Source organism: Stylophora pistillata, chromosome 7 (genome assembly GCF_964205215.1).
Source record: "Stylophora pistillata chromosome 7, jaStyPist1.2, whole genome shotgun sequence".
In the NCBI taxonomy this organism is placed as follows: domain Eukaryota; kingdom Metazoa; phylum Cnidaria; class Anthozoa; order Scleractinia; family Pocilloporidae; genus Stylophora; species Stylophora pistillata.
This window is the reverse complement of record NC_142525.1, coordinates 23,100,972-23,128,079: the sequence shown is the minus strand read 5'-3', so window position 1 is coordinate 23,128,079 and position 27,108 is coordinate 23,100,972. Positions and strand designations below refer to the sequence as shown.

The 27,108-nt window shown below is 38.4% G+C and overlaps 1 protein-coding gene across 1 annotated transcript; it reads right to left on the bottom strand.

The window, feature by feature from the left end:
• Positions 1–513: 513 nt before the first annotated feature.
• Positions 514–24,531, bottom strand: LOC111331662 (uncharacterized). The gene is given in 39 exon segments (XM_022936818.2): positions 514–601; positions 603–1,011; positions 1,582–1,869; positions 2,916–3,038; positions 3,340–3,465; positions 3,917–4,039; positions 5,822–6,256; positions 6,640–6,927; positions 7,723–7,845; positions 8,181–8,306; positions 8,728–8,850; positions 9,418–9,540; positions 9,810–9,932; positions 10,139–10,228; positions 10,518–10,631; positions 11,324–11,501; positions 11,904–12,120; positions 12,499–12,625; positions 12,983–13,124; positions 13,698–13,858; positions 14,009–14,101; positions 14,525–14,642; positions 14,994–15,115; positions 15,589–15,673; positions 16,073–16,139; positions 16,596–16,735; positions 16,820–16,912; positions 17,165–17,330; positions 18,264–18,398; positions 18,695–18,803; positions 19,784–19,800; positions 20,461–20,567; positions 20,945–21,031; positions 21,182–21,327; positions 21,720–21,867; positions 22,469–22,767; positions 23,405–23,495; positions 23,618–23,643; positions 24,462–24,531. Coding segments are annotated over 39 exon segments (5,631 nt in total). The 5' UTR covers positions 24,517–24,531.
• Positions 24,532–27,108: the final 2,577 nt, after the last annotated feature.

Here is a 27,108-nt window from a genome sequence, read left to right as displayed (position 1 = left end):
AAGCCATGGAGTGACCGGTTTACGTTTTCGCTGCTCCTGAAAGGAAAACAGATGAGATCGCTGAGTTGAGATCAGTAAAGGCACGTAAAGGAACATAACGCGTAAGTGAACATAACAGTGATTGAGTGATCTGGGTTCGACACATTGTGTTGTGTTCTTGGGCAAGACACTTTACTCTCACAGTGCCTTTCTTCACCCGGGTGTTTAAATAGGTACCGGCGAACATAACGTTAGCCATAATGGCAAAGATAATAACAAAAACTGTAAGAATGGCAATGAAATTATAATGATGGCAATAATGATAAAGATAATTATGAGGATGATGTTGGAAGTGTCAGAGATCGTCGATGCCTCTGCTGGGCTGATCCGCTTGTTGCGTTAACAGTTACTTAATGGCAATAAAGGTTAATCGAATTCTTAGTTAAGTCAATCAGTCAGTCTGTCTGTCAGTGAAGCAATTTTCTAATCAGAATCAGTAAGTTAGACAATCATCGGGTTAGACCGTCAGTGTCCTCAATAGTAGAGAGCCGTCTTTGCACCAACGTTTTTCATTTTTATCCCTTGTCTGAAATACTCACTTTCACATTTTTCTCCATGAAAAACCAGCTCACTCACAGTAGTACTTATCCGGATCATTAAAATGCACCACGCATGTCCCTCCGTTCTTGCACGTTACAGTATCGCACACGTTTGGGCCAGTGAACGCAGGTCTGAGTCTGTATACAAAGTTAGTTAGTGATGCACCCACCCCTCCCTGGCACTTGTCTGAAGAGGCCTCCCCATAGGTTTTATAGTTTTCAATTATGTTCACATCTGTACGACAGTCGCCAGAGTTCTGCACAGCAAAGTATTCATAGTCCATATCTCGGGCGAGGTGAGAGCATCTGATGACCATCTCATATGGATTCTGTGCATCATATGAACTCGAAAAACTCCCAAACTTTATATTAAGCAATCGAGATGACTTTTTATCTTTAAAACATCCCAGACTAATTTGCTTTGGAAGTAACTCTGTAAGACACAAAGGGAATCGAAAAAAATTGCGTAGTTTTTGTCTAAAAACGAAAGAATGAGTTTACGAACCAACACCTATAATGACATATGTTTCACCTTACTGCTTAGCTAAAGCCTATGATTCTTAGAATTCTTGACAGTCAAAAGTGTATGTCAACGCATAAGAACCGTTCGGCAAAATCAAATAATAGTCAGTTTTAATCCTCCGAGAACATGATGTCGCCATTAGGTCCGGTATCCTTAAAAAATAGCCCATTAAATTGAATAATTATGAGTTTTGGGTATAGGACATCCCACTGTAAATGAACAGTTGCAGTATGTAAGAGAAGTGACCATTATAACCAAAAAAATAACATGAAAACTATATATATATTGTACCTCATTACTATAAAGAGCCACAAACCTTTTTATGAATTTGATAAAGGGACTTTAGTCGTCGATCCCTACAATACATTATTGTTTGGTGACTTTTTTTTTGGTACTTTGGTTTTTTTGATAACCATGCAGCGATATCAGTTGAAGTCCACATTGACATAACCTTATTTTCATCATTTACCAGTGACTTACCAAATGTATATACAGCATTACGTTTATTAATACCGATGCCATTCAGGCAGTTGCTATCACTGGTGGCACCTTGTTTGTGATATTCATCCCGTGCGTTCGGTCCTGACCGACATAAGCCATTATATCCCAGTGCAAAGAACTTGTAGCCTTTATCAAAGGCCAACTCAGCGCATGCGCTGATAACCTCCTGCTGCTTGTTATCTACGACTTGAGACTTGAAGTCATCGAGTATGTCAGAGAGGAAACTGGAACCAGTATTAAAGCAAGCGATTTTGCTAAAGACAGGGACTGCAAAAAAGGTTGCATAACACATTGATAACTTATGATTGGGATTAGTAATACTTAGTCTCTTAATATAGAAATCAGAATGAGATCCGTGGATGAGAGCCACTACTTCTCGTTCGCAGACTTCCTACCTGTGTTGAACGATTCAATATATACTAAAACGGTAGATACCGTTGAAGGCAAGTCTTAAGTCGTAGATAACAAGCTCTTATTGACTGTTCAGTCTCCGAATATCCTTTGCTATTCACCTCCGAGCAACGCGTGCGGGATTTATTCCCGAGGGATTTGTAATCGTTGCAGGATTAAATGAATTAAAATCATGTTTTGCCGCGATATTACATTTCACTGTTTTATTACATACTAAAATAACTATTCACCTCATTGTCAATGACCAGTGGTTGATTTCAACTCGCCGCTTTTGACACTGAGGAGAATAATTGTTTTGGTATACAAAAATTTGTTTGTTTCAGTCAATTTAGCGAATTAGTCCGAGATCAAACTCTTGACGCGAGATTTTGCCTCTTCCCGCGGCTCGGGAGTGAATATTACTCGCTAATCACGTCCGAAATAGTTAATTAAGTTTGCGAAAAGCGCTATTCCCATGTGTGGTATATGAAGATTACTTCGTGGAAATGCGCGCGTACGATTTTTATTCACGAGTTGATGAGCAATATTAAAAAACGAGGTGAGCGAGGCGAACGAGTACGGTTTCTGATATGTATCAATGAGTGAATAGCAATCGTAGGCTTTCATTCTGCAATGTACTTATACCATATTCTCTTGGTTTATATATATTGAGCCGACACATAGAACAGTATTCGCTCACCTTCGAGTGCTAGCGTAGGAGCAAATAATGAGATAATGGGGAAATGTTCCAAAATTCTTTTGGTACAAAAACTCCTACAATTTTAGCTTGATGTATAATACGTTGCTTTAAGTTATAGCGTAAAGCAGGCAAATTGTCATCACTTTCTGCTTGTTTTTTCACTGTTAGAAAGTATGTAATCAGTGTACTCTTTAGCGAATCAAAACGATTAGTAGCTTCCTACCTTGACAGTTTTTCCCGCTGTAGCCGCCAGTACAGTGACAGTGATACAATGAAACATCTCCATTGTCATTCGTACAGGTGGCCCCGTTCACACAGGGTTTGCTGTCACACGGGAACAGTCGAACTAAAAAAATAGCTGAGGCATGTTTGTATACCACATCTATTTTTATTTCATTAAGACTACTTTTTACTAGAACGGTGATCAATCAAATGATAGGTACCATGCCTCTTTGACAGACTACCGCATTAAAAGATAGTAAAGCATCAGAAAAACTTTGCCAAGGAAGTAAATAATACAGGGCCATTGGCTACCAATTTATTTTTCATGGGGTCCATTACAAGAATTCCTGGACGTCACTCACCGTGTCCGTGATAGAAAGTATCTATGCATAAAAAAAAAAAAAAAAAAAAACACTTGAACTTGCCTTGGCAATTCGTTCCTTTGAACCAGTCTCCGCAGTCACACGAATATTTGTCCGGCCTGCTGGAAGAGCTTGAACATAACCCTCCATTTAGACACGGTTTATCAGTATCGCAAATCGTTTGAGCCACTAAAACAAAGAGCGCAAGATATATTTCTTGATGAGTATAATACAGACGTTATTGTATTGTTAAAGGGCTTTTCGACTAAGTGTCATAAAAGCCAAACTAAAGTAATTATAACGGTCAAACAGAAGAAAGGGAAATGCCATAAAAAGCGAAAGAAAACTTTTAAGTACAATCAAGCCGACTACATAAAGAGCGAGAAAACTTGGGTGACCGAGTGGTGACGGGCTTAAGTTTTGCATCCGATTGACTGAGAGAAGCGCAAGTTTTCTAGACCAATCACAGAGCGAAGTAAAGTAAAACCAATGTAATCCCAGATTACCTCCAACACTGAATTGAAAACTAAGCACAGCTTAGTTCTCGATACCTTTTCAGATTTGGTCTTCATTCATCTTGCTTTTACCCGATATCCTTCATTTCCGGCACTACAACAACATGGGCCGTTAATTTACTTACCTTCACAGTTAGTCCCAGTAAACCAGTCTGCACATTTACAGTTGTATTTGGAGATGTCTTTAGGATCGTTGTTACAAGTGGCACCATTTAAGCAAGGTTTGCTGTCGCACGGGTAAATTTGAACTGTGGAAAGTAATGAAAATATCGATATCAGTGTTTTTAGGCAGCGGAAGAATTTGCGAATAGCTCATTGATGGATCGTTTATAAGTTCATTAACTGTGTTTAAATTTTTTTATTTATAAAACTGAGAAGATACTGTTTTCCCCTGTATGGTAAATAACTCCTAGTGTAAAACTCTCAGAATCAGCAAATGCCAGTAGTCATTCTTCTCTATCTTTTGAACCGTTCCCGCTCTCCAACTGTTTATTTTGGCTTCTTTGGTGCTTTGTAAACTTTGGAGATGTTTGGTTTGGCGCAATAAGTAAGGCTAACTATCGCGTTGCCTATTTTAAGATCCAGGCACCAAATCATGAACGCCTTTACTTTTTGTTGGTCTTTCCTTTTGTCCACTTTTGAATGTCATTGTAGTTTTTTTATCGCTCTGGTGAAATGTGTCAATGAAAAGAATGTTTTGTAATTTATTGATGCTAGTATTTAAACTTAAGATTCAACGTTTTCAGTTGATAGAGGTATATTTTAATTTATTTATTTTTTGCTCTATGGAGGCAGTAGTTCGTTCTCGCAATCGCAATTTAAAATTGCATTTAGTGCAACCTAAAGTAAATTTAGGGACAAATGCAAATACTCTTCGCTTGACTAATCTATTTAATTGTTTTTTATCGTTAAATAGGTTGTGGTTTTTCATCGTGGTAAATAACACTTTCAAAAGAGAGGCGTAATCGTTTGTGGATGTAATTCGGATATAGATCGATGTGATCATGGGTGCATCCACAGATCAGGTTCGTTTTGCTGTCCGTTGCTGCACGGCTCTCCTGTTGAGTAATTCCTTTCTCTATTTTTTTGGTAAAAAATTTGTGTTTTGTAACCTTATGTTTCGTTTTAGCCGTACTTTAATCGCCTGACTGCAAAAAGAGCGGCTACACAACTCTGTACTAATGTAAAACATGTAATACAAAGCCATAGTCTCGAAGGCAATTTATTGTTTTCGACATCGTTTTCTTCATCCAATAACTGTCTGCATAATGAGGTGATGAAGCTCAGTATGCGGAAATCTTACTGAATCTTAAATAAAGGCGAGTTGAATGCTATCGCTGGAGGATTCCCTTACGGTGATTACATCTCTTCATTTGGTAATTTTAAATAGGATGTGGTAAGGGGTAACTCTGAACAAGAAATGAGTGGAAACCACTGAGAGACGGAAATAAAAGGAAGATGATAGAATAAACATAGTTCGCATCGTCTGTTTGGTCAATTCAGTATCCATTTGGGTTATCAATTACTAGCCGAAGGCGAGGGATTTATAAGCTTTCTTCGTGTTCCTCCAACATTCTGCGTGGCTTTATGACGTTTTAGTATAATTTCAGAGCTGAGCAAAGAGTTTCCAGCAATCTGATTGGTCGAGCGGTTCCTTATATGACGCTATCTAAACCGCTCCAGGCGGTTTGTATAAAATGTTAAAATAAAATGTTAATAAAAGTTACTAAAATGTTATGACTTTAGAAATTTCTCTGTTGTTCAGCTCTGAAATTATACTAAAACAATTATTCGCCTCAGGTTCGGTGAAGATTGTCTAATAATTTCCTCGACTTCGTCTAGGGAATTATTCGACGATATTCACCTCGCCTTCGGCGAATAATTGTGAAATAGTGCCTGGAAAATGTTTCTGAAATAGAGACGGAGGAAGAGGCCAACATTGTCTCTTTTCTCCCAATTCATCTCCACACTACTCACTTTCGGCAAAGTTGAGGATTTTTGCCACAATACTTAAGGAAGAACAATCCTACCTTCGCAATTATTTCCCTTGAACCAATCGCCACATTCACAGTGGTACCTGTTCGGATCACTGAAATGCACCACGCATAATCGTTCGTTCTTACACGGTACAGTATTGCACACGTTTGGACCAGTAAACACCGGTCTTAGTCGATATACATAATTGGTGAATGATGCACCCACCCCTCCCTGGCACTTATCCGACAAGGCCTCTCCATAGCTTTTGTAGTTCTCGACTATTTTTGGATCTGTGCGACAATCACCGGAGTCCTGAACTGCAAAGTATTCATAGTCCATATCTCTGGCGAGGTGGGCGCACCTGATGACCATCTCGTATGGGTTCTTTGCATCATACGAGCTTGAGAAACTCCCAAACTTTATATTAAGAAGCCGAGCTGACTTTTTTTCTTTAAAACATCCCAGACTAATTTGCTTTGGGATTAATTCTGTAAGAGAAATTAGGAATGAACAACAATTATTCTCCTTCTTTTATTCCAGTAAGTACAGTGCAATGTATGTTGTGCTTAATTTTCTCAAATTCTTTTCACTATTTTGCCATTTTGAGCTTATTGCCATGAAGACGACTGATTTTTCGTTAATTGATTCATACATTCAATCGCATATCTTTGTTGTTTCATTGTTACTTTTCTCTCTCAGGCGTCTCCTTGATCATATTAGCTATTATCCATCACAAACTTATTTTTTTTCCGCAGTTTTTCATTGTAGTCTCACTTTTCCAGATTTCTCCTCGATGATGTGATCATGTCATTCATTATCAATGTGTATATTTTTTTAAATTTCGAACAGCTATTATCGAAATGGAACCTACCAAACGTGTACACAGCAATACGTTTATTAATACCAATGCCATTTGGACACTTGCTATCACTGGTGGCGCCTTCTTTGTGGTACTCATCACGACCGTTCGGTCCTGATCTACATAAGCCGTTATATCCCAGTGCAAAGAACTTGTAGCCTTTATCAAACGCCAACTCAGCGCATGCGCTAATAACATCCTGCTGCTTGTTATCTGCAACCTGGGACTTAAAGTCACCGAGTATGTCAGGGAGCAAACTGGAACCAGAGTTGAAACAGGCGATTTTGCTGAACTTGGGTACTGAACACATTTTAAGAAAAAGAATGCTCAATATAAATTCTTAATTAAAATGTGATATGCAAATGAATGAATAAACAAAGATAGAAATTGCAGCACCAAAAGGCTGGAGAACACGCTTTCATCAGTTTGCTGGGCGATTGTGGATTCATTGAGCTCTTAAAGGAGCTCCCTATCCTATACCGTTCGCAGGGCGATTGAGGATTCAGGTAGCTCTGAATAGAGCTCCCGATCATTAACAGTTTGCTGGTCGACGCACGCCTTCATGACTTAACTTAGTCTGCAAAGCGAGTGTTTGACAGCTGATACACGTTGCGTTTTTAAAATTCGCGGCAATTGTGATTACTTTTACAAGCGAATGAGTTTCAACGATGGACACTGTATTGTTTGACAGGTGTATTATTATTCAAGGCTAAAATGACCTTTATACGAAAAATGACCTAATTTTGTGTATTTTTGAGTGCAAAAGGATTATACTTCGTAACAAAAATATTTAGTACAATTTGTAGATTCATCTTTAATCTTCCAAAACCGTCCGTTGATTTATAAGTTAGCACGTCTAAAACTCAAGAAGTTAGTTTTGTGAAGCCTAATGGGCCAGTTTTGGTCCATATTTCTCTAATATAAGGCTCTTTAAAGCGAGGTCGCGTTCAAATTTGTTGCTTTATCGGCTATGTATAATTAATGATGTCCACGTATTCTGCAATAACAATTTACAGCAATACATGTAACCAAACTTATAATTTGTGTAACAAAACAATGTGCCTATTCAACTGGTATTTTTTTAAAAATTCGTACCCTGACAGTTTTTCCCGCTATAGCCATCAGAGCAGTGACAGTGATACAGTGAAACATCTTGATCGTCATTACTACAGGTGGCTCCGTTCACACAGGGTTTTCCATCACATGGATACCTTTGAACTGAAAAAATAAAGATTCCATGAGTGCTTGCTGACGTTTTCAGCAAATAGATGCGCCCTGGTCGTGAGGATATTGTTGATACGCGTTTTGAAAAATTGTGGAAAATACACCGCACAAGAAATGGAAATGATTCATAAGTGGTCTGAGTGGAAAATAAAAAAGGTAAAAAAAATTACGCCACAAAAACATTTTAAAAAATCATGATAAATGATTGGAGGCTTGCAATAGTTCCTTTACAATTCGTGAAATATGATTCATGGAGGCGTCAGGGAAATTACCTCGAGAAAAACAAACAAACAAACAAAAAACAAAGATCAACTATTATTTCTAGTTACCCTCACAGTCTTTTCCAAGGAACCAGTCACCACATTCACAAGTGTACTCTGCAGGTTTATCTGAACTGCTTTTACAAGTCCCTCCGTTCTTGCACGGATTAGCGGCGTCACATATTGTTTGTTTGTCTAGAAAGTAAATACGTCAGTTTCATTTCTTCCTTTTTTCCATTTTCTTGGTTGATAACTGGTGCCGAAGGAAAGATCTGTTTGTCATTTATTAGTGCATGATTTGAAGTAGGGAAAGACATCCAAGAGCACTAAAAATGTTGTTGGAGGAATGACAAATGATGCACAACGAATAGGAAGAGGGCATAGGGATAACTTTAAAGAGAAACGAGTAGATATGTGACCATGATATAATTATTTTGTTCTGTTCCGTCTATTTATCTTAATTAAAATAAAAGACTGTTTGCACAATATCTTTGTTTGAGCAAGAGTGCTCTGAACTAGCCAAAACAAAGTGTTCACCTTTTTACGAGTATAGTGGATTAGTTAGAAATGCGGCTACTATTGAACAGTTCATTGTCACTAGATACAGTACTGTTACCTTGGCATTTGTCTCCAACAAACCATTGGGGACACTTGCAGTGATATTTTGAGATGTCGCTTGGATCGTTTCTACATAATCCACCATTAAGGCAAGGTTTGCTATCACATGGGAAGATTTGAACTGTAAAGGGGAAAAAACCAAAAACCATTACTAATGCAAATATATACTATCGGGTCGTAAGGCCAACATCAGATGACCATCTGGCCGAAGGGGAATTTTCACCGTGACATCGCTTAGTAAAAAGTACTGAGGCAAGGAGGTAATGATTGCAAATAAGAAGTTTTTCGAACGTGCCGGTTGTCTTATACTGTTACACTTTAACTGAGAGTGTTAAGTCACTATGGAGCCTATCTTGGCTTTCATAGCTTTCACAGCCCAAAGATGTTAGTCAATTGCAATTAACCCCCTGTCGAACTGACCTGACAATCTGTTTTCGGATCGATTTCTTTTCCTCGATGAAAAGAGACATTGAGAGAGTGAAGTGTATTGCCGAAAAACGCAACAAAATTACCTGGTAAGGGCTCGAACCTGAAGATCTCGACCTAGATTGCAAGGAATTATCCATTTAACCACCGTATCTTTTTTTAAAATGTTTACATAGCCACAAGCAAAGTGAAACGACATAGCTTGAGGAAAACGATGACTATACTAACATACGTTCAAGCCTTGGTATCCATTTCATCCTACCTTCACAATTTTTTCCCTTGAACCATTCGCTGCAAGCGCATTTATACTTAGATGGTTCGGCTAAATCACTACTACAGTAACCATCGTTGACACAAGGGCTGGAATCACATGCAGTCGACAAAACTAACGAATGGAAAGGTTAGTAACACGTCATAGCTTATCATGACGGCTAAAGGAGAACAAATAAGAGACTCTCGGTGTGAAGAGACCACAAAATCAATCAGGATTAATCCAGGAATTTATTCATTTCTCTAAAAATTGGGGATTTTTCGGATTGTTCTAGCGAGCGAGAGCTATGGTGATTTCAAAAATTGAAAATATGGACAAAAATTAAAATGGTTGATTGATGTCGCGTTGTGGAAAAAATAGATTCAAATGTAAGTCTCACCAACCTTCACAGTTAGTTCCAGTTATCCAGGAAGGACATTGACAATGATATTTTGAAGCGTCTTCCTTGTCATTTACACATACACCATCGTTGTAGCATGGGCTGCTGTCGCATGCATAATTCGGCACTAACCAGTAATAATAGGAAGTATTAGGTCTTTTAAACCCTTCTCCTCTTAAACGAGTTGATGTCCCATTGCGGTTAACTCTAGGCAATTCCTCAACCTTCTCTGATGGTTTTTCGGTATCACTTTATACTACAATTTGAAAGTCACAAACCTTGTCCAAGAACGCAACGCTATAGATTAGAATGAGCTCGATCTTGATGATTTACCTTGGCAAGTGTATCCAAGAGGTGAATTCACGTCAGGAGAACAGGTTTCTTGACTGAAACATGGATTGCTATCACAAGGATTGATCTTAACTGTGGAAAAATGAAGTTCTTAAGTTTCTACGGAATTTTCCTTAACAATCATTCGTTAGTTTCTATAATTAGTCTTTGCGTAGACTCAATATAGAGAATGCATTTATCATGAGCTTTAATAGGTCTGTCATGCTACCTACATTCGACCTCTGCCTGGCTTCGCTTTCAATTTTTGATTTTCATTTAGCATTTCTTTTAGTTCATAACATTCAATTTAAAATTGTTATGCGACTAGAGTTTCCCTAAAAGTTTAAATAATGATAAATAATTAAAAAGGAACATCTCAAACCTTCGCAATATGAGCCAGTAAAACCAGGCTGACACAAACATGGGTGGTTCACAGAGTTGCCAGTACAAATTCCTGCATTCTTACAAAGGTTCACTTCATCGCAAATGCCTTTTCCTGTTAAAACAATAAACTTATTTGGACTTAAAAGTACAACGGTACGCACTAAAGGAAATTTTCAAAATATACGGTTTATTCATTTTTAACATCTCTTCCTTTCACCCTAAGAGGTTCTTCTCGTGGTCAATCTCTTCCACTTTTTACGAGATTAGTTTAAGACTGAGATCAAGATGTTTTTTGTTCAATTAGATCATGCTAGGAAACCAAGCAGGGTTGAATCTCTCTGTGTATTTTTTAACAGATGGTCCTTATTTCTTTGATATTAGGACTACATCTAGAAGTTTCTCCTTAATTAAAAACAAGGGCGACGTTGTGACCAAATGAACTACAGATCAGGTCATTTTCGAGTGTCACGCCAATAAGTATAGTCTACAAACGGAATTATTTTAAGCAGCCTGAGTTCATCCATACTTCTACAGCAAGAGGCATCTTCTAACAGCAAACTCGTCTAAATGGTATGCCATTTATTGACCAATTACCCTTTACCTTCCGTCGATTTCGTGCGGCAGCAAACTAAAGCCTGGCATAGATGGTTTTTAGTGAAGTTAGTGGAGAAAAGCACTTTCCCACAAAACACAACGTAGACAAGGACCTCATCCAAGGTGCTAACCCGACCATAAATGTAGATCATAGGTATATGACGTCAGCCATTACAGTATCGTATTTCCATTATTTTCGAGTTAACTGACCGTTCGAGTTGCCATCAGCAGGACAAGGAATGTTAACGTGACAGGCCAGTTGAATGGCGGGCTTATTGGGCCGATAAGCGCAGTCGAGATCTGACACTGTTGATTTTTCCCCACTTTGGTCGAGTTTTTGACACACCACTTGTCTGGTCATAATGCCTGGCTTGCAGGTGGTGGAACACTGTAAAAGGGGAAGAAACGGAAAGAAATCGGTAATGTAATGACATAGGTTACTTTTAATACTGATTGTTTCTCTCATAAAACTACCTTTTGTGCGTAAAGTTGGGCTATTATTGTACATGTCCTTCAAACAGTGTGGTCCCAAAGACAGACATTTTCCAATCTGTTGTGGTGGAATTACATGTCATAGAATAACAGGGCCTCTTTCCGCACTATCCTGATCTGAGAATACGATCCATGTCTGGATACCTTGAGATACTAAATACCTCGTTGACCGCCCTAAACCTTAGGGAACAAGCTGGCGAGACCGAAACTTTCGCAGAGAGACCTCCAAATTGATTTGATGAACAATCTCAGATTTTTTTTTGGTATAGAAAGAAATTAGGGTCCGTGTACATCTTACCTTGGACCAGGTTGACTCCACTACCCACTCAGCGGGACAATCGATCTCATTGCAATATCTTTTTTTCGAAGAAAGAACTGGTTTAGTTTCCGCTGGACATTTTGAATTTCTTACGACAACAGTTTTCGACTTTACTTCCTGCTGACATATCACTTTGCGTGTTTGTATACCTCGGCCGCACGTTCTTGAACAAGGCGTCCATTCTTCAACGTGCCATCTGTATACAAAGATTATTAAACAAATGCACAACTAGCGTGAATTCAGAGTTCAATATCAATGTTAAATTATAAGTAATAATCTGGTGTCAGCATGAGAACGAGTTTTCTTGCATGGAAGTCGAGGGCGATTTTATCACGGTGAATCATAATCAGGCTTCCATTCAAACCAGCTTACAGATGAAGTGGGCCAGCCTGGTTAAATAGTTCTTATGGATAAATAAATTTTCACTTAGTGAGGATATTTAGTACAAAGAATTCTAGTCGGATGTTTTCCAGTAATCTTTGGGACACCATCGGAGGAAGTTGCTAATCCGATCATTTTTTGGTAGAAGTGTAAGAGCTATGAGCCATCTTAAGCGATCAACTTCAGTTCGTACTTAGCTTCACACGCTTGGGTGTTGCATTTCTGGGTGCTTGCTGGTTTGACGAGTGAGCCACAAGCTTCATCAGAGACAATAGAAGCATTTTGTGCGAGGAAACAGAATACTTCTCGAGTTTGTATACCTATGAAGACAAAGTTATGATTCATGGTGCTTTTTCTGTAAAAAAAATTTCGTTATCAATCACCTTATCGGGTTCCGCATTAACTACATTTAAATTTGATGCCTACTAATCGCTGAAATCATCAGCGAAACTCTTAGTTGAGATTGGACTGTACTGAAATGAATGGAAGATAACTGAAGATACTTTTCTTTATATTTTCATGCCTTTCTATTCGCAAGATATTCTACTTAAATTAGTTCCTTTCGCTGTCTGTCATTTTCTAAAATTAATTGTTGTTATGCATTTTACACAACCAAGAAAAGAAGAGATTGATTTATTAATGAAATAATGGAGGGTAGGATATAGCTAAATTCTTACCTCCTCCGCAAGTCGTAGAACATGTTGACCAATGCGAAATCGGTACCCAGTGGTAGAGGAGATTTTCTACAGACTCACTAGGCTGCAGCGGTCTTTTCAACATATAGTCTACTCCTTGGGTCTGTTCATGTACTCTTAAGAACTAATTAACAAACGATGAGTAAGCGACTGAGGCTCAAGTTTAATCGTCTTCATCTATGAGAATATACGGTTAAGAAGAGACTTTATATGGCTGTTTTGCTTCCGAAAATAGTTTGACAGTCTCTTTCATTCATTGGCTAATTATGGAAGTGACAGCCCAACGCATTTATTGCAATTATGGACCGGCTAACTAACTGACTGTGCGACTGACCGACTGGCTGACGGGCTGACTGGCTTGCAGAGTGACCAACTCGGCTAACTGATTCTGAGGTAGCTGACTGACCGGCCACCTTATGACTAAGCGACTGACTGACCGTCTAATAGACGGGCTGACTGGCTGACCGACTAACCCGCTGACTTTGTGAGTGGCTGATTGGCCGGCTGGCAGACTTGCTGACCTGATGCAACTTAACCCGATACGAAAGACGGACTGATATACGTCGGATGAGTGTTTTGACTAGTGTAGGAATAGATGGATGGACTGTTGACCTTATCGATTTCGTGATGTAGGTGATAGAAATGAAATTCACGAATTCAGGAGTAGATAAAGGAACAAACTGCTTGATTATCATACCACAACTTTCAGTGTCTCAGTTGTAGGTCCACGAATCTCCAATGAATCTCTATATCGCATTTCCGCGTGTTTGTATGTTATTGTAGCTCCAGCATATTCTATTGTCTTGGAGTAGGTATAAGGCACATTTATGAGGTAGTTTCCATACACATCTTGAATACCTGAGAAACGCCATTATAAAACTGATTTATAAATGAAAACAAAATCAACTTTTTCCGAAAATGTTGATATATCAAAACATATTTTTTTAACTAGCTCCTTTAATTTGTACTATTCAACATAGTTTAGGGCTACGTTGTCCTCTTACTTACCTAATACATTGTAGGACCTCCCGATTTTCTTTCTGAAGTAGGCGTAAACTGTGCCAGGGGGAAGTTTCTTAATCAAGGCTGACTCGTTTACGTCTGCAAAGAAATTTACTCAGGTTCGCAACGCTTTCGAAAATTATTTGAAAAGCAGGTTTGGAAAGGGTTACTTTCATACACGATAGGAAGTGATGCCCTCCACGTGAGGGAAAAAAGAGTAAAATGCTGATAATGATAATTAAAGTTCCTTTTAAAGTAATAATGGTGATGATCATGATAAAGACATCGACGAGGACAATTGACATTTTTTTGCCAGGAAGGAAAAGTGAGACTTCAAAGATCTCGAGTACATCAACTTTCCACATGAAAATATCATCTGATTTTCTCTTACTCTCCAGAAAAGCAAAACATAAAAGGAGGAGGTTCAGGAAAAGATGAGAGAAAATGAGAAAATATGCAGATGGAGCTGGAAATGTTACTTATAGTTCATTGCCATAGTCCACCTTGATGTTCTGTTCTTACGTTCTATCTTTTCCGTAAAACTACCCATCTCATCTTTACAGGAATCTGCCTTTCCACCACATTTTTCACATTTGTCGAACCTTTTCCTTGAGTGCATCAGATGATCACAACCTACAGGCTGGGGATAGCATAGAGATAATTAGCGTAATTAGCCATAGACTACAATTGTGGCAAAAGTAGTTGACACGCTTCTCCTTGGTAGGTGGGTGACAGCCCTCCATTCAAAATAAACAGAAATCTAGTCATTCATCTCTTACAAGTTACTTGAAAGTCCCTTTTATTCCTATGAAAGTAACATATATTTTGTTAACACGAGGCAGCATTGAAATGTTTTTTTGGAGGGGGAGGGGATGAACAAAAGTTATAGAAAAAAACTAGAAAAGTTGGAGAGTGTGCTAAGACTTCCACTTACTGCAGTTCATTCTAATGGGGAGATAGACGGGGAGTTGAGTACCAAATACAAATATACCTCACGTTTCCCTTTAATGCAGACATCATAAACAAGTTCATTTTGTGTTGCTTGAGTTCCATCCTTGACTCGTCCTTGTCTTGAGACCTTGCTACCAATTCGGCAGTAAAGTCCACAGAGATCTGGACAGGAGAATGAAATCAAATTTGAATTCATCGCATTAAGGCTGAACGGACTGGTAAGAAGCAAAATTTGAACTTTACTTAGCTAAGCTATTTTAATTGTAACTGAATTTGTTGCTAAATTTAACAATACTTATATGAGAACGATCCTTCGCAGTAAAGCACTATTTGAGCAATAGTGAAAATCAGACCTGAAAAAAATTTCAGGCCTGTACGGGATTCGAACCACTGACCTCTGCGATACTAGTGCAGCGCTCTACCAATTGAGCTAACAAGCCAACTGGGAGCAGGCCATCAAATTAATTCGACATAAACCCGTAGATGATAAATCAAACGACAACAAATTTTTTTCAGGTCTGATTTTCACTATTGCTCAAATAGTGCTTTACTGCGAAGGATCGTTCTCATATACGTCTCATAACCGCAGTTCACACATATGTTTCATATGTTTGTTGTCGTTTAACAATACTTGCCGGACCCTAAGTAGTACGGCACAAAATCCTGATTGTACACCTTGCATTGCATCTCTCTGTATGAAATCGTTTCGTTGGCACAAGGCTAAAAGAGAAAGAAACAATCATACTAGAGTAATTTTAAATCAAGGTTCCCCTAACTATAAACAAATAGCAGTGCTCCTTTTTTTGTTCCGTTTAGCCAGGATAGTAAAAGTTAGCACATTAGTTAACCTCAAGAGAATATAGACAGTTTCTAATCTCTTGTTAACCATCACGACTGAGAGTGTTCAATCTTAGAATCAAGAAGCTGATATTTTCAATGGGTTTATAAGAAAACGCTAAACTTTTGGAAGAAAAGTCCTCTGGTTTTTCCACTCGTCGCTGCCTTCTACTTGAGATCATTTTTTGGTATGATGCATCTGCTACATACTCATTCACACGTAAGCATAAAAATGTCTCAAAATTGAATGGAGTAAATAATATGTTGAACAAGTTAGTTTACCCTAAATTTGCAAGTTCGCCAACCACCAATGTTTGACCCGTCACAGTTCTTTCCCCCGTACTTTGGCCTGATACAGCGTGCAAAAGTATGAACCATAAAAAAAATAGAGAGTTATTCATGATCTGTTATTTCTGACTGAGAAGTTCGTTTATTAAAAAACTGTGACAGAAGTCTTGAAAATGCTGCCGGGGGCCACATGCTGAAGACAGCACTTTCAAGTCTGATATCAAGGTTTTTCACATTAGGGGACCTGATACCGGTAAATAACCCACATATCTGTCTCTCCTTCAAAAATCAATTTTGTTATTGTTGACCTTGTCTACAGCGTACCCGGCGGAAAATGTAAGTGAAGCAACAGAAATTGGGAATCCAGACCCCGCAAGAATCAAACCAGTGCAGTTTTTCTGTTTAGTGGCACATGGCAGAAGACACCGAGAACGCTACAGACACTAGCATGAGGATTGCAGGTTATTTTTTAAAATTTCTTTTTAAATTAATACTAAATATTAGAAACATTTCTTACGTAGGATTAGTGCATGTCCTTGTCCTGTGCTGTACCCCTCCCCCACAAGACCGAGTGCACGGGGTATAAGTTGACCACTTACTCCACCCCCCATCAATGCGTGCACGTCCATTGTCGATGCATTCTCCTTTAATGCACCACTGGTGAAACAAAATTGAAAATTAGCTTTAATATGAAGAACGTCTTATCGATGAAAGGCCGCTTAATCTAACATATGTACGTACGTTCCTTGGTCCGCAACTTGTACCATCTGCAGCCGGAACCCTTCGGGATATACATGAATAGCCATCTGAAGTGCAGTATAAAGTGCAGTGTGTCTTAGAAAAAATAGGAATAAAAAACAGTGACATGTGTTTCACATATTTTAATAAATTATCTATCTATCTATCTATCTATCTATAAGTAGGCAACAGAGGCCAAATTAAACCGCCCACAAAAATTACAGAATAAAATGATTTTAAGAAACCTGACATATAGACTAACCAAAAAATATTGTAATTCAGAGGATTCATAGATTTAAATCGATGTGAGAAATCTAGTTCTCCAATCAATAAAGACCCTATCTTCACCCTCCGTTGGCTGCAACGCCTGTACGCTTCCCCATAGTGACTTTTGCACTGCATGTCTCCATCCATAATCTCACCAGGGAGGTGGAGTGATAAGTCGGCTACATTAGGAGATGGAGTGGGAAGAATTTCAGTCGGCTCATCATCCAGACACGAGGACCCGCTGCTTCTGCATAAAGAGCGTTAGGGAAATAATAAAAGTTGTATTACATATTTTTAGTATAATTTCAGAGCTGAGCAAAGAGTTTCCAGCAATCTGATTGGTCGAGTGGTTCCTTATATGACGCTATATAAACCGCTCCACGCGGTTTATATAAAATGTTAAAATAAAATGTTAATAAATATTACTAAAATGTTGTGATTTTAGAAATTTCTCTGTTTTTCGGCTCTGAAATTATACCAAAACAATTATTCGCCTCAGGTTCGGTGAATATTGTCGAATAATCCCCGAGACGAAGTCGAGGGGATTATTCGAAGATATTCACCGAACCTGAGGCGAATAATTGTTAAATATTTGTGTTAGTGCGTTATATTTCCATAAAAGATGCTACTAACTAGATGTAGTCTCGTTACGTAAGCAACCACCCTTGCTACGTTTTGGAGTAAGTAACCTTTTTTATGCTAAAAAGTATCTTGCATGTGGACCATAGCAGCTAAATAATGGCCGTAGAGTCATTGTTAAGGAGGACACTAGGGTGGTTGCTTTTATCTATTTGGATGATCGAAGAATTAATAATACCAAGAGCTGATAGGAAACTACAAATGGATTAAAGATACCTAAATAGAATTGTTCATAATGGATGGCAAACTATTATTGAAAAAATGAACTGAGGAATCCTTTTGTCCCTGTATTACAGAAGAAATATTCGTTCAGACAGCCCTGAAACTCCCACAGCATCGTTGTAAATTGTCTAGCAATCATGAGAGAGCGCCTTGTTCTCAAAGCAGAACCTACCTTACTGTATGCATTTCCTCACTTACGTAAGTTGGAAATAAGTACATTTTTTATGTAAAATAAGAGAAAAATATCAAGCTTTAACTTCGAGCTAATGAATACTCGTTTTTTGAGAACTAAACATTTGGTACTGAACACAGTGACTACCTGAGAAATGCTTGCATTTCTTCCGCACTACAGGTCGACCATCTCATGGCATTAACTCCATTGGGGAGGACTGCAGCCATAAGATACGTGCTCCCCTGACACTGGTTCTCACTACCGTCATGATCCAGGCCAAAACTATAGAAAAAAAATATTAAACAGTAAGGGCGGGCATTAATTAGGAATATGCTCAATTATGTCATATTTCAAAAGGGGATCACCTTAAAAACAAGCTATACGGCCTTGTCGGCGTTCATGTTATGTTTTACTAAAATTGACATTTTTTTTTCAGAAAAGGTTAGTCATGTATTCGCTATCGACTGCCATGTAGATTCCGCGATGTAATAAATTAAACTAGAGAGCAGTTTTTACTAACCACGGGCAAAGGAAGTGGTTAAAGTCAGTGATGGAGCTATATCGACATCACAACTTACTTGTGGCCAGTTTCATGAGCAATTATTCCAGCAGATTGCAGTCCCAAATCATTGTTTACGTTCACTGTTCCATCTTCATTTTTGCACATCGATTTGAAAGGTGCGAGGCCTGCATGTGTGGAAAAAAGTTTAGTGCACACATCATCACCACAAATAGGAGCTTGATGGACTCCACAATAGTACCATAATACAACCTGTTTTAAGAACCGTAAGTGATTGCAGCATCAGTTTAGGAAAGAACAGCTAACCCTAAAGGCTGGTTTTCACTTGCGACGGAGTCGTAATCAGAAGCGTGGAGCGATACGATCTAGTGAAAATCAAACCGACGGAGTCGGAAGCAGAACACCGATTCTCCCTATGACTCCGTCGCTTACGATCTAGTGAAAACTGCATTGTCGGAATCGGAAGCGGAAGCGGAAGAATAAACCAATCATAATGCTCGATTCCATCTTTCCAAAATGCACAAATAGCCGTAACAAATTTAAACGTGTGAGTTTGACTATAAAATTACGAAATTAAAAGTTAAAATACTCGAAACCTACCGAAAGTAGAATTCATGATCACCAAGTCGTAGTACGCTGACGAGGTTAGCATACTCTCCCAAAGCTGCTCGACGTCGATAGTTATCATGAATCCAAAATCGCTTTCTTTTTCGAACGATAGTCATTCCTGTACTGTCTCTGCCTGCGCAAAATAATGATTAATAAGAGCCAAAGCACAAGTTGCTCTTCGTCCGCCATGTTGTCTTTGACGCCAAAATTTGTACTTTCGCGGGCCTGGAATCGAGCATTGCGATTGGTTTATTCTTCCGCTTCCGCTTCTGACTCCGAAAATGCAGTTTTCACGAGATCGTAAGCGACGGAGTCATAAGCGGAATCGGAAGAAAATGGAGACGTTCTGATTCTTCCGACTCCGATTCCGTCGAGTTTATGACTCCGCTTTCGACTCCGTTTTTCGATTTTCACCAGGTCATAAGCGCTCTTACGACTCCGACTACGACTACGTCGCTAATGAAAACCAGCCTTAAGGAAACCGATCTCTAACGTTGTTATTGAATTGATTTAAATCAAAAGAAAACAAAAAACTCACCGCCAGATCCTACCGATCTAAAATTAAAAGAAAAATGTAATCAGAAACTTCGGGTCCTAATACAAAAAAATGGTAGTTAGGACTTTCTCGAAGTAATTTATAATGATAATAGGACCTAGTAGAGTCCAATTCGATCTGTAATCATACAAAATCGGACGGCTGCGAAGCGGGAGTCCGATTTGTCAATCACGAGTATGATTATAAACCGAATAGTGGACTCCACTTGGTTCTAATACCAACTAGTAACTAGCATTACAATTTCGGAGAAAGACGAATACATATACATTTATCGAAGGGGGCTGATTATAATACGTTGCTTTGATTATCCGATTACAGGTGTCCGATTATAGTCAGCTGTCCGATTACACTGTACGATTACAACTCCATATAGTTAAGAGTGAAAAATAAAGCAGCTAATTCACTAATCAAATTTGAGGAAATTATAATGGTTACGATTAGCGTTACCTTCGTATTTAATTTCACGAATTTATACATCAATATGCCTTCCCCCTGTTAAGCTGTCAAACTCTTTGTTCCATTTTTCCGAAACTTACCCCGCTTTCCATGGAATAAACCGTACTAACTGGTCCGACTGGATTATGGACATAACGATCCGGATTCCAGCTCACTGCTTTAGAGAGTATTAATCTAGGCGGATTCTCGAGCTCCTTGCTTACCTGGACATGTATGAAGTGACATCGACTTTATCCGATGAAGCGATTTCTTTGATCCATTTCCTTAGTCTTACTATTTTGCCATTGTTACTCAGTGAGTGCAAACCAAGCTAGAAAAAGGAGTGAAAGGTATGTTGCAAAAAAAAGTAGGCTCACTAAATGAGATATCGAATCTCACAATGTAACGCCCTTCCCATTAAGACTGCTCTCGCTACCAATCCGGTTGGCTGGTTTTGACAGGTGTGCGAGGTAGTATCATGCGCGATGCACTTTGATAGATTTTGTTATCACTCGTATGATTACAGATAGACAGAATTGGACTCCACAATAGTACGATACTTTCTCCCGCTACTTGTTTTGTTTAAACATCCACACTAGCAAAAGGAGTGCCAATAAACCAAGGCACAGGAATTTCAGTCAGCTTCAAATTGCGTTGTCTGTTAAATACTAAAGGTTAAACAGTCAAGCATGAAAACGTTTCACTTACCTCCGCAGCATTTAGAACTGTAACACGTTTGATGACATAGGTAATTTTGAATTTTCCAATACTGGGATCTTGGAAAATGCCAGCGACCTTCGTGAAAGAAAAATCTGTAGGTTTAGGAGTTTAATCAAGAAATTTTACGGCCACCTATTTTAAACACCAAAATTTATTACCTACTGCGTCTTCTCTTCTGTACAAAGTAAATAGCGAGTAAAGAAATTATTTTGTTCCAAGACTCACAATATTCCCGATGATGAGCAGAATTGATGCAATTTTGGACTCGCCATATTTTTCAGCAGTGATTTCATCTGTTACCAAAGCAACCTCCAAGTATTTGTTTGACGATCCAATGGAACGCACACTTCTCTTCGGTAAAGTTGCATCGGCTGCAGTAACAAAGTAGGTCATATAACCGTTAGAATTATTGTGTGGATAAACCTTTAAAATGGAATTCCTCTTCCCTGATAAAGAAATGTATGGCTGTAAAATCATGGAATTACATCTATTAGGATTACTAATTTTGTCTTATCTTTTTTAACTTTTACTTTTAAAAAGAAGTCTTAAGATATCTTGAATGCCTCACAGCCAGACCAACATTTTAAGCAATACTGTGTGTTTTTGTGGAGACCAGTGCCAATTTGTAAGAAATAGAGCAACCACGAAAAATAGTAAATTTTTGGATGGCTGCGATAATGACTGATTCGGATTGCGAATGACAACGTCGAAAAATTTAGGATACTCTAAAACTACGTAAATTGGATGAGCTTAACAAATTTACCTCGCTTGCTGAAAATCAAATTTTCTCTGGTTGATCTTTTAACGATGAGATGAGGTTGACTTATCCCTTTATGTTCGATGTGCCTTGAGAGATAAGTTGGCAGCGGTTGAATGTATAAAGATTCACCAGATCGCTGGATCAGACCATGCTACAAAAATTCACATAGAACAGTCATGATCAGTTGGCATTTTTTAGACTCTGGGCAGTGCCAGACGGGGTCACCCATCCTCCTTTTGGAGAGGCCAGTATCTAAATCCAGCTAAGAGATGGCTTAGTTGTGTTCTTTAGCGTCACTCTAAAAGAGCCCCACGTCCATAAATGGATACAGCAACTGTCAGTGATTAACCTGAAGTATTAGTAGCCTTTATATAGTCCAGCATCGTGTGTAACACTCCTAGTCACCTTAAGTTTTCAAAACCACTGCTAACCTGGACTCGTCATGCATAAGCGCATCTGAATTATGTTGTCGTCAGTTATGTTTCAATAGAAATGTAAGGGTACTTGTGAGGAAATGGTTGCATTGACAACCCAAACAATTCCCAGGATTAAGCTTTGAAAAAATAAATGACTTTTTCACATTCCAGCGTTCCTTTGCCTTTGCTGTTCAGTTTAAGTCAATTCATGGCAAGTCGGCTGATAAATACAGGGAAAGTTAAAAAAAAATTGTTAGAAAACTACATTTCTTGTAAATTTGGCACCATGCCAAAGATATTGAAAACAATTGTCTGAAAGAAATTTATGACTCTCACCATTCCCTCGGAGTGACTAACGGCCACCATTGACTCGGGCTCTGACACGACCTTTCCAAGATAAAAACTATTTTTTGGAGCGGGTTGATGCTCTGTTCTTCCATCTCTTCGATTGATTTCCACTCTAAAGTCGGATGACATAAGTCTCTGGTTTAACTTGAGTTGCAGAGGCAGCACTTCACCAAAAGCCTTTATCTTGAAGTACTTTTTATCAGGGATATCATAATCTTTGGCGCTCCTCTTTTGGCGTTGATCAGCGGTTTTCTCTTCATAAGGTTCGCTAATGTCGTACTCAGGTACTGAAAATTTTTCATGGTACATGAAATTTTTGGTTTCAAGTTATTCAGATAAACAAGTGAAAGGATCTCAATGGAGCGATGGCTTTTACGGCTAATGGTTAAATTTTGGCCACTTTAAAGCTAACGGTTAACTTCCATCCTTTGTGATTAACAAGAGTTAATCTAAGAGTTAAAATTTGTAAATTTTTACGCCTTACGGCTGATTTTTTTAACCGTTCTACGGCAAAAAGTTATCCCCATTGAGACACTCAAGTAATGTTCATCCAATAGTGTGAGAGATGAAAACATTCTCAGAACTTCCAAAGACTTTATATTAGTGCGAGATAGAGAATATAAACCCTTTGCGAGATTTTTGTAGCCTCGGTTGCATAAAAATGATGCAAAAAAAGCCCACGAAGAGCGAGATTCCGATCTCAGAGGTCACGTGTTTCAATTACGTAATCCGATATAAAACAGTGGTACAAATCGCGCGCAAAACTCCATTTTCAGCAAATAGTTTCACTTAAAATTTTACAACTAGTAGATTTATTTCCTCTTTAGATCAGTAAAAATGCCATGGATTCTGCCAGAATTTTATAAAAAAAAATCTCTTGCGTTTAGTTGTAAGTAGTTCTATTTAAAATTCATGAAAGACTACCTTGCGATAGGTCGTCAGTTCCAAAGAAGATCTCCCGCTCTCTCTTAGTCATTTTATGATGAAGTTTTCCTGGAGATCTTCCTTGTGATTCCTTTAAATTCAAATAAAATGACATGTATTTTACTTAAACTGAGCTGGTTTTAAGGGCCTGCAGATTAAAAAAGGAATCTTCAAATTAGTTAGAGGGCTTTAAGTTCTGTTATTAGTATTTACCTTATAGGAAATGGCACCAGATGTGACTGAAAATAAAAAAAAATTACAATAAAATATATTAATAGAACTGATGATACAGCGAGAATCCCCGATATGTATCGAACCTGAAATACCTATCTCATTGATGGAGAACCACAACTTCTGTTTCAAGATGTTGTTCTTGTTCCTTTATCTCTACATAGAACCCCGTGAAAAATGATCTCTTTTGAATGACACTGCTTGGTCCGTAAAGACCATGTCCCGGACACAACATATTCGATTTTTTACATTATTAGCAATAATGTGGTAAGAAATCTTCAAATTTGTCCAAAAATAGTTTCTGGAAGAATGAAGACACAACTTGTTGTGGATACGAATGTTCGTAAAAGCCAAATTATCGTCAAGACCGAGCGTAAATGTGAAAAAATCCACAGTTCCTGAAAACGACTAATTAGAACATAGTTGTCTAAGTAACATAAGGTCGCAATGTGGAATAACCAGCGAAATTTTTCAACGATTAAATTCAACCGCCTCCCGGTTAGCTTAGTTGGTTAGAGCGCCGGGAGGTTGAGGGTTCGAACCCTGGCTAGGCCTTTCTCGATTATGCTAGCATTTTTTTCGGCATTTTTTGGGAAAACGAGCATTTTTTTCGTTTATTCTTGAAAAAGAATTGCTAGCATTTTCTGTCATTTATCATGACTGTGATCCAGATTTCAGCACTCAGAAGGATAAATAATCCTAATGTTTCACAATTTTGATTGTTTTCTGTCTGTTTCGACTGTTTGTGCGTTGTGTTACTTGTGTGTGTAGATTGTCTGTATCCGTTACATGACTTACTAACACCAACAGACATAGAAATATTCACCTTCATGGATTAAGCAAAGACAGAAAATCAGTTTCCAAGTAAAAGTGGTCTCCATCCTGTTATGACGATAAAAAACAAACAAACAAACAAACTTCAATGAATCACAAGGAGAAATAGTATATTGTTTTCAAAGGGGGCACTGAATACTATTGGTAATCCAAAATATACTGAAACATTGTTATCGAAAAGGAAGGTTTCTTGAATTAAAGCTGATAGTTTCGAAAGAAACTGTTTTGGGGCTGCGTCTAAATCCCACAGGGATCAACGAACGTTTTTCATTCCACTAATTTATTTGTCTTTTTCTCGTTGCCATGTTCCCACCAATAACGTAGCTCCATTTTCTGCCTTTAAAAGCACACACAACCCACAATTCCTCTATTCGCTCCGACGAAGGGCTAACGCTCGAAACGTCAGCTTTTATAATCGTTACTGTGGCCAATTTATCATTTCAACTTTGTTGATATATCCAAATTGTTTCTTGAATTAGATTATTTTCAGGCAGTCTATTTCAGACGATTCAGTTGCTTGTTTGCAAAAGGTGGCGTTATGCAGTTGTTAAGTTGAACAACATTGTCCATTATTGCCAATAGCCCTAGGTACGATGGTGCTGTTCAATATTTTTTTAAAAAATGTGTTAAGCCCAGTGCAAATGCACTGGATTTGTCCACTGTACACGCTCTCAACATGTTGAGCTCAACAAGTTGAGCGCATTTGAACACCCTATTGAGAGGTTTTGAGCGGTGTTCAGCGGTTTTCAGCGGTGTTGAGCGGTGTTGAGTCTTGTTAAATCAAATTTGAAACTGGTCAGACTTTTCGCTCAACACGGCTCAACATTTCCTTTTCTTTCGCGGTCGTCCATGCGTGGTTCAACAAAGTCGAGTGCATTTGTACAGCAACGATCAACATATTGAGCCCACGCACGCGCAGTGCCCAGCGTATCCACTGGGAGTTTAAACATACCGAAAATTTTACAAGATGGCGTCGTAGCAGATAGAAGTTCTACAGGAAAGTTCAAATGCAAAAAATTCTAAAAGAGGAAATACAAGAAAATGGACGGAGGAAGAAACGGAGAGGCTGATTGATTTGTTGGAGAAAACTACATGCTTATGGGACGTAAGCACGAAAGAATACCATTTAAAAAACAAGAGAAAGAGAGAGCACTCAGTCATATGAGTGACGAACTAGACATTGAGGCAGCAGATACTAAGACAAAGATGTTTGGCCGAGAACTCAACAAAATAAGGTCAAAGAAATTGCGGGATATGTTATCCCATGAGCCTTTGTGAAATCTTCGGAATGCTCAACATGTTATGTCATTGTTGAGATCTTTTGAACACCCCGCTCAACAACACCTCAACAAACACTCAATATGTTGAGAGCTTGTACAGTGGACAAATCCAGTGCATTTGCACGGGGCCTTAACAGTCCTCGCTAATCGTTGTCACCTATCATTCCCTAGTGTTCATGCCGTGGTCATGTACACTGACAGCTGATTCTCTTTGCAAGAAAAGAAGAATCGAACAAACCTGATAAAAACAAACTACCCTCAGAGCTTAATTAGTAAGGTGAAAATGAAAACTTAAAGTTGTTGTTGAAATTCAAATACCATTCTTTTGAAAATGTCAAAAGAGTAACAACTTGTTTCATGGTTACGTTGCCATCGAGAATCCTCGAAAGACCACAACTTACCTCTTTACGTAATTTTTTACTTGGTTTTTCGAGAGAGAAATCACAGCTAAACCTCCACAGATGGTACTGCACTGGGAGAGACTCGTAAAAGATATTCTTCGGAGTGTATAATACCGACTGAATGTGTCTTTTTTAATTAAATATTTTAATTTGCCAATTTTTTAGGACTCAGGTGTACCTTTTTGATTGGTTCTCATGATAAGCTCAAATTTTGAAAATGTCTATTTTGTTGGACTTTTAAAACAAACTCGTTTCGAAAACTAAGAAGCCGGTTTAAGAGAAGTGACTCTTTTTGCAATAATGTTAAGCTTCGACCATAATTACTTTTAAGGTATATGTAGTGTCTCATTGGGTTTGTCACGACATGACGCTAATGCCCTCAACAGGTTGACGTTGACAATTTTCTTTACTGCTCTATGTTTTTTTTTCAATATGAACCCAGAACAAGTCTAAGAACTCAAACTGAGTTTTTATGTAGCTCAGTTGAACATGCGACCACAAAAGGTGAAGTTACTGGTATCTTAATCCACGCAGGAAACTTAAATTTTCCATTTACCCTGCTGTAAACAAATCATGACAAATGTTAAACTTTCCGTTGTCAAAAGGCTTAATATAACATAACCAAACCTTATTACACCGCCAAGTAAATAACGTCCCATAGTAAACTTCACTGCTGTTTCCTACAGAGAGACATTGATCCCTCGGTAGAAAAGGACTTTGACACGCAATTTCCTGTGTCACAGCACCAACACTATATTGGAAATTAAGTGTTCAAAATATAAACAAGTTCACGCACGTGACGTCATAATACGTGCACAGTCCATAGTAAAATAAGATATTTTGTTCACTCAAATAAGAGTTTTAATCATACCATATGTATTAGTTACAATTTGTAAGCAATTCTGGCTTATCTTTATTGATACACCTAGAACCTCTCATGATCTGAAGGGATGATAAG